This window comes from Corvus brachyrhynchos, unplaced genomic scaffold, assembly GCF_000691975.1.
Source record: "Corvus brachyrhynchos isolate BGI_N302 unplaced genomic scaffold, ASM69197v1 scaffold370, whole genome shotgun sequence".
NCBI lineage: Eukaryota > Metazoa > Chordata > Aves > Passeriformes > Corvidae > Corvus > Corvus brachyrhynchos.
The window spans coordinates 3,654,627-3,662,693 of record NW_008235977.1 but is presented as its reverse complement, the minus strand read 5'-3'; the positions used below and the strand labels follow the sequence as shown (position 1 = coordinate 3,662,693).

The 8,067-nt window shown below is 43.4% G+C and overlaps 1 protein-coding gene across 1 annotated transcript in view; it reads left to right on the top strand.

Annotated features, from left to right (window-relative positions):
• NABP1 (nucleic acid binding protein 1) overlaps nt 1-7,972 on the top strand; it is an 8,864-nt gene extending 892 nt beyond the window's left edge. The window contains exons 2-6 of the mRNA XM_017729209.1: nt 93-109; nt 2,974-3,045; nt 4,398-4,470; nt 4,741-4,807; nt 5,616-7,972. Of these exons, the coding sequence (XP_017584698.1) occupies nt 93-109; nt 2,974-3,045; nt 4,398-4,470; nt 4,741-4,807; nt 5,616-5,803 (417 nt within the window). The 3' untranslated portion in view covers nt 5,804-7,972. The remainder of the gene's footprint in view (nt 1-92; nt 110-2,973; nt 3,046-4,397; nt 4,471-4,740; nt 4,808-5,615) is intronic.
• Nucleotides 7,973-8,067: the final 95 nt, after the last annotated feature.

Genomic DNA, 8,067 nt, shown 5'->3' with positions numbered 1-8,067 from the left:
CCACGGGGCACACGGCTGCCCCCTCCTTCCCTCTCCCTGTTACCGAGCCAGCGCCCTAAGGTCACTCGCCAAATTGAACCCACCTTTCCCAGGCCAGAACATGCCTAGTGTGAGTGTACAGGCTAGGAGGGGCTTGGGTTTGTAATGAGGACGTGGTGGTGAAGAGATTTGGGTTGGCTTTAGAGTAGCTTCCTAGGAGAATACTTCTGGGGCAGGGGGGAATGCAACAGTCAGTCCTGGTCTGTAAATCGAGCAGGGGAAGTCCAAAGCATGTTCTTATTTTCCCAGCTAGTTCTTTACTCTGGCAGTGAGCTCCTTAATGAATGGAAGGGATGATTACATATCACGCAGAAAAGTTGCTTTTCATTGGAATGAGTTTAACAAAAATGACAGGCAGAGGAGAACCCTTTCAGTTTCACTGTAAGAATTCATGCTAGGGCTACACTGTAGAGTGTGTTAATTTGGTTAGGTGCAAATAATTTCTCAGAGGTAACTTAATGAGGAAAAAGGAACAAACCCAACCCCAAACTTATTGTGAGAAAGAATGTTAGAGTCAATCTGAAAATCCTTTTCCATGTCATTTAAATTGTCAGTAGCAAAGTTACAGGCACTTTGATTTGAGTTCTCCATGCCTGTTAGGTTACACTTTTAGAAATCCATTACACTGATCCTTTGGCCTACAGCAGTCCAGGACATGGTGGAACTGCAGTGTGTATAAGGTCCTGTTAATTTGTTTTTATGAAAAAGTAGGTGAAAGGTGACTCAGTGAGGCTGCTAACTGAGCTGCTCTTAAGTTGTTCATTTGAGTGTAATTCTCAGTTCTGGACTTAAATCGGATGACCCTTGCCACCAAAACTACAGCTGCTTCCTCCTATGCAAATGTCCTTTTACACGAAATGGGCTGACTCCTCAGCAGAGGTTGTTCTGGGGAACGCTGCTTGCGTGGAGAGCACGTGGAGTGCAGGGATGGGTGGAACTAAACCAGAGCTCTGGGCCAGCACAAAGCCTTGTGTGTAGATGACATTGAAACAAATTAAGAGCGATGCTGTTCAGCAGCGTTACTGTACTCCCCTCTGTGACTGGCTTACTGTAGCTGCTCTGGTGTTTCTGTGCAGCAAATGGGGAGTCATGGCATCCTCTAATGTGAAAAACTGAGCTTGGCTTGTATATATTAAATTTTTGAGCTGACATCACTATTTCTGGTGGGTGGCAAAGTCATGCCTTCATTTACATGAATTGCATGCTCCCTTAGGACTGCGGAGGGAGTGAAATGGCTAAAGCTAAATGCATTCTGGTTTGGCTCTCATCTTCAGAAAATTGCCCTCATGCTGGCATACAGGGTTCTCCAAGCACAATTTTAGATTTAAATAGAATTGAGTGTGTGATGCTGCCATTGCAAGGCAGGTGAATTTCAGCTCTGTAGGCTAATCTGACTTCATAGTGCAGAATGCCCTCTGATACAAGCAGAAAAGCTTATCCAGGCCCCCCACGTAAACATGGTTTTTTTTTTCCCCCTTGCTGAATTTCAAGCTGCAGATGCATTCTTCTGGAAAAGCAGACACTGATGCTTACTTTTGTCACTGGGTGGTGAACCCATTTACAGGAAGCCATTATACTTAATATTTGTAAATTTGAAACTAGTGTTGGAGTTTAGTGCTTTATGCCCAGCTCTTTTTGAGATAAAAACAAATGCTTGCATACGTGGAATAACTTTATGCTGGGGGTTGTTAGTCACATGACTTGCTGGGTCTTTTCCCAGTAAATGTATGTTTGACTTACATTTATTGCTTGGTAGTGCTTTTCTTTTGTTTTCTGCCACAAGACTGCCCAGCTAGCTGGTGATTAAAGGTTAGGCAGTGAGGGAATCCTTAAAGTGAAAGGTAGCACTATGAAGTGAAGAACACTAATCCTGGTTCTGGGTGGAAAGCTCCCAAGGTGGTATGTGCAGTTACAGTGCCTGTGCTTTCCTGCTGGTGCTGAAGTATGGAGAAGGTTATCGCTGCACTGTCAGTGCTGTCCTCTCCTGCCAACCTGCCTCCTCCCTGGTGCCTCTTTAGGGCCCTGTGTGTGGCCGGATGTCTCCCAGTCTCAGCAGATAAGGCAAAGGGCAAGAGGAAGGTTTGTTATCTCTGTTCCACAGATAAACGTGGAGCGTAAGGAAGTGGTGACTTGTCCAGATTGGTGACTCCGCGAGTGCAATTGCTGAGGCTCCCTGTTCCTATGCTAGAAGGCACACATATTCCTTTTAACTCCATTGCTCTGTGCCTGTGTTTCTGGTCTGCATTTTCCTCATTCTCTACACATACGTGATGCCCCTCACCGAAGGGAACAATTACACAGAAAGTTTTGTATGGCTCAAATTTCAGTGCTTGAAGTCAAGTGCCACTATAAAGAATAGAGTGCACTCACACTGTCTTTGTAAGGGAATGTTCCTGCAATTGAAAAACTATGTCAGTGTGTTTCTATATGTCACTTGGAGTTTGGTGGCCAAACTCGTGCCTTTGAAAAGCCCAATCTGGTAAGGACCTATATTAAGAATGGAAGCACTTTTGATCATATGCATTCAGTAGCAGTTCTCCAGCAAGCAAAGGCGATTCTTCCTGGCTCCTGCTGAAAGCAGAACTGGGAGTTGTCACCGAATATAACACAGATACTGCTTTTGGCAAAATGCCTGTTCTCTGCAGGACAAGTCATAAGGGTTGCTCCAGTCAACAAAAGATCATCCAATTTCAAAATAATTGGCTGCTTTCCTGGAATTGTCAAGGGAGTCTGCTGAGCTTCCGATACCTTTTGCTAGAAGTAGTACATGGGGATCTATACAGCATTAGTGTTGGTGACATTGGGGGCCCTGGGAGTTTTTTTAGTCTATGCTGATCTGTAATACTTGCCAACTTCCTGGAAGATAGCATGCTTCCACTTCCTCTGTCAGCTCATTCACTAGGAAACCGCTTCACTTCTCCTTTCTTTGCCCAGGTACGCATCTCTGTGGAAAGGATGCCTGACACTTTACACGGGACGAGGAGGGGAGCTGCATAAAATTGGGGAGTAAGTATTGCATGTTCATACTTCCCTTCTCAGCAGAGTGTCATGGTAAGTATGAGACCTGGTGGCTCTTAGGAAATGAAATTTAGGGCAGCAAAAGTGTGTTCTCAGTTGGTCATGGATATAATGAGCTCTGATCCTCTCTGGACTGTAGGTACTTTGAGGAAAATCAGCTTCCATCATTGGCACCATGGAGGAGGAAGTGGATAAATGACAAGGGACTGAATCTGCATTGCTTACCTAGGCCTTATCTTGATTAACCACTTCATTTTGGTGGAAGCCTTTTGTATGTGTGTCATCCTTGAGGGACAGGCAATGCAGAGAAGGATGAGCAAGGTCATTCCAGTGAATCATATCCAAGCAGAAGCAAGCCTCATTAAGCCTGCTTTAAACTGCCCACAGACTGGGGCAACAGCTCCTGCCTAAGAACAAACATGAGTAACATACTTGAGCAACAGGAAAAATAGCAGCATTTTCTAACCAGAAGAGTACTTCCACTGTTGCACAAAGTGCTGTGGGAAACCTTACAGTCATCAGGGAAGTGGGGCTCTGGGGTTGCTACATCTCTTCCTGTATGGTTCAGAAATGCCCAGTGTTCAGATGGAATTACACAAAGAAAAATCTACAGATTCTCTTGTACAGAATTCTTTACCTCAGAGCATCACCCAGCTGGCTGGAGTGATGAGAGTCCTTATCTGGGTTGTGCCTCCCAGCAGCAGGTGGGAGCTCCACTTCTGCTTAACCACTCCAAGCAGTGCAATGATCCAGATCTTTCTTCCTCTATGCCATAATTTCCATGTGGTGAGTTGATGGGCCTATTCTGCCGTAGTCTCCTTGAGTGGAAAAGGATGCTTTGAATTTCATTGCCTGTTTTGGACTCCTCTGTGCTGTTATTGTTAATGGGGTACTGCATAGCATGGGAGCATGTGGGAGTGTTTGAGTTTTCTCTAGAGGTGTAATGCAATCCCTGTCTGGGAGCAGGCTGGATGACTCAGTGCCTTGGGTGACCTTGTGAGTGGGCGCTGGACAAGATTGTGCAGCTGGAAGAGAGACAAAGGGAACCCTTTCATCACCTTCTGTTTTATTTAGGGCAGTTTACCTCCTTGAGTAAATGAATACTTGCCTCTGCTTGACTGAAATGCCCTCACCAGGAAGATGTGGCAGCCTCACCACAAGCCAATAAAGGGATCAAAGAGCCTTTTAATACCTACAGATATTCTCTGAACCATGGGGTCTGGATTAATTACTTCTAGGTGATGGGATGTGTCAAGAACATATGCTCTGTGAATTGTGGAGTTGAGAACTCTGTTAAAAAATGGCTTTAGAACTTCCTAATAATCCTAATTTCTTCCCAGGTTCTGCATGGTGTACTCAGAAGTGCCAAACTACAGCGAACCCAACTCGGAACACATCGGGCAGAACAAACTGGTATGTTAAACTTGTCTGAAGCTTCTGGCCTAAAGTGCTCTTTGTTCTGAGTATTTCACACTAGTCTGTGATCAGATGTGACTCTTCTGGTAAAATGGACTCAGTGATACATATCTTAAAATGAGCCAGTAATTGAAGTAGTAGATAAATTCCATGTGGAGCCACTGTAAGAACATGGGGGGGAAAAATCATCCCCTTTCTGTAAAAATGAGAATTTTCTTTCTCTGATCCATGTCTCTGTTTTTTTTTTTTTTTTAACTTTCTCTAAAGGCACAGGGTGAACAGAATAATATTTCTGCGTCAAGTGGTATGGGTACTTGTACTTTTGGGCCACTGGGTAAGTTTTTTTCAGTTTGTAAATGTGAAAAGACAAGAAGCACTTAATGGGAATAGAAATTTATTTCAAGGGTTCTCCATTCTTGGGATAAAAAAGTGTACTAGGCTCTAAAAAGTCATTCAGACAGGGGCCTGAACCTCAAGCATGTAAGCATGAACATCTCCTGAAACTGTTTTCAGGATTTCTTCGGTAGGAGAGAAGGACATGAGAATATTTGGGGTCCCTATATCACGTAAAGGGTCTTGACTAACCTTTGTTTTGATGCTTCCAAAAAGTTTTTGCACTACTTGAAATTCTGCTTTTTTAAACTTCCTGAGACATTGGCTTTAAAAATGACTTCAGTCTTGCTAGACACCATGGCTTTCCTGCCAGGTTAGCTCCTGAAAATGGCAGTGGTGGTAATCTGAATTCCAGTATTTGACTTATCCAGATAATTTTGTGCTGTATTTAAACATAGAATCTTAAATATGAAAATGCTTCAAGGTCTTGAACAGGTTAAGCTGAGAGGGAACCTTAGTTCTGGCCTGGCTACACAATGCCCGTACTCAGTAGCTGGTGTTCTAAAGCTACTATTGTGACCCTTCTTGCTTTAGCTGAGAAAGTGGTGTAGGAATGAAGGGAAGGTAGTTTAGGAGAGGAAGGGTAAGCTGTGGTTTGGGGTCTTGCAGTGTCAGAGAGGCTTTTCTTTCTGGTCTTCAGGGTTTGGTGGTTCCTGCAAACTCCATGTATTCCCTATTGCTAAACTTATGTAAGGAATCGGTGATTTCAACCCATGGAACTCGTGATAACCTTTCTTCTGTCTTTTTAGGAAATGGTTTACAAACTGGACCTGAAGCAAGTGGATTTCCGTTCACGTATAACCACGGCCACATTTATGCAGGTAGTGGGAGAGGCAATGGACGAGGACCTGTAAATCCAGCACCAGCTAATAGTGTTCAGCCTCTTCCCCCTGCTGTCAGTAATGGGAGGGACCCACGCAGGGCCTTTAAAAGATGACTATGCCAAATGTGGTTGTACAGCTTGCTTAAACTCTACACTCTACTTGAACACTTACTGCACTTTTATTTATAGTTAACTGTGAACCAGTTTGTCCTTTGGTTTTTTTTTTTACCTTTTGGTGTATGGAGCAAACTTGATGTGATCTATTTCTTGTTTTGCATCAGGGAAGCACAGTGAGTCTTCCCCATACGTAAAGGGGGTAGGGGGAGAAGGTGGATAGAAGGAAGTAAGAGTCACATGTGGAAGTGTCTCAGTTAAAACTTGGTGCCCTTTGCTAAACAGAAGAAAATTTCAGTTACATACATGTATTTCTGTTTCTGTTGGTCAGCCATGTAGCCTTAATAGGTCTACTCTGTCCTGTGCACGTGTGCATTGACTTCCATTAGGGAAAATGGGAGCTCTTCCTATTGGAAGAGAAACAAAGGGGAAGAGCAAAAACTCTGGTGAGCCAGGTGTCCTGGGAATGAATATGGCTTGTAAAAGCAATAAGTGTAAGGAAATGGTGGTGCCAGACTAGTGGTGTCTCTGGAATCAGGGAAGGGGTAACTTGGAACAAAGCTGCAGATGTGGTGAGTGTCTTGAAGCTTGGTTCTGGTTCCAGGAGGGTGTACACTACTTGAAAAATCCTCTAAACACCATTATCACTGTCAAGGAAAGTGATACTGATTTTTGCTTTGGATAGAAGCTTGGATATTCGTTCTTGCTTTGCATGAGATAGCAGAATAGGAGGACCTAAATTCAGACAGTGTTTGGGAATATGCTTTTTGTAGTCACTCCTTGTGTAAAAGCCCAAGGTTACTTTTCAGGAGTCTGAATTTCCAGGAGTGGACTGTTCTCAAATGCTGCATTACCCACCTCTTCAGTGAGTCTGCCTACTCCTCCTTCCTCCATTCACTTCATTCCAAATGAATTATGTATTAGATTAAGCTGTGTATGTGGATCGCAGAGGTACTGGCTGAGCACACAGCTGCACTTCTGATGCTGTTAAGCTTTCCTTCCTCTGTTTTATATGAAATATGAATTATCCCTTGAAGAGCCCCACAACCTCCGTGTCCTGGGGGGCAAATAGCTGGTTTTATTTCTGAGATCACAAATGCCTTGACTCTAGATGAGAGTCCAGTGCCATTATTTCAGATCAGGTTCAAAAACAACTCAGAAACTGAGGTGTCATACTGGATTCATCTGTTTAACTCTTCTTAACTGACCTCTCAAATAAAAAAAAATTGCACTAACCACATCAAAAACAAATCTAACTTTCTTTCTGTCAAGCCATAAAGACTTCATGACAAAAGGCTGTTTCTGAATTGTGAATTGTCTCTGTGGTCATTCATGTTGTTTGAATCTACCACTGTGTTACTAATGTTTACAAGTTGTTTACATTTGATACTTTTTGCTTTTGGTACTCTGTCATGATTTGTTTAAATTTGCTTCTAATTGGTGCAAGTTCCTTGCTTGGTGTGAAATACTGAAGTTCGTTTGAAATGCAAGCATCAGCAACAACAAACTTCTGAAGGGAGGTTTAGAGAGACCTGTGTGCCCAGACACCTGAGGGCTGTTTGTCTCTAATCTGGTAAAGTGCTTTCCTGGTACTTGCAGGTGGAACTAGTGAAACTTGTTTTGGACACAAGAGGGTGGCATGCTTCAGGAGTTCCCCTCTGGGTGCTGCTGTGGAAGAACAGTGCTCACTGGTGAAGCAGAAAGTGTGCAGTCACTTCTGGGGAAATGGTGTAAGGAGGCGACGTGTAACTCAGGGACTTTTAAATTGCTTACTTGTTTAAATAAATGTGATGTATAGTCTAGATGCATGGACAACCTCTTCTGCAATGTTGCTTTAAGACATTTGATGTGCTTGTGAGAAGGAAGCCAAGAGGACTTCTAGACCTGGGAAGTACCTGTGATGTGTTCCAGAGGTACATAAGATGTAAGTATGGTGTGAGAGCCACGCTGCCCAGTAGTAGCTGTAAAGTTAGCAAGTGATATGTGCAGGTGATTGCATGTTGGGGACTATCCCTCATGTGGATCTCAAGTCCTGGTGGTCTTCTCTGTGGCATAAAGAAGTTAAAATCAAGGGCAACCCTGTGTTAGTGTGTGCTGAGGTGCCTGATACTTGTAGCTCTATGCATCTGAGCTTTTATTAAGCTAATAAACAGAATACTTGTTCACAAATTCCAAGTGAAAATTGAGATGATTAATGCTAATAAGTGGCCTAAAATTAAAACCCTGCAGTCAAGTGGATGATTGATGTGCAGTCGGGAGGAAAA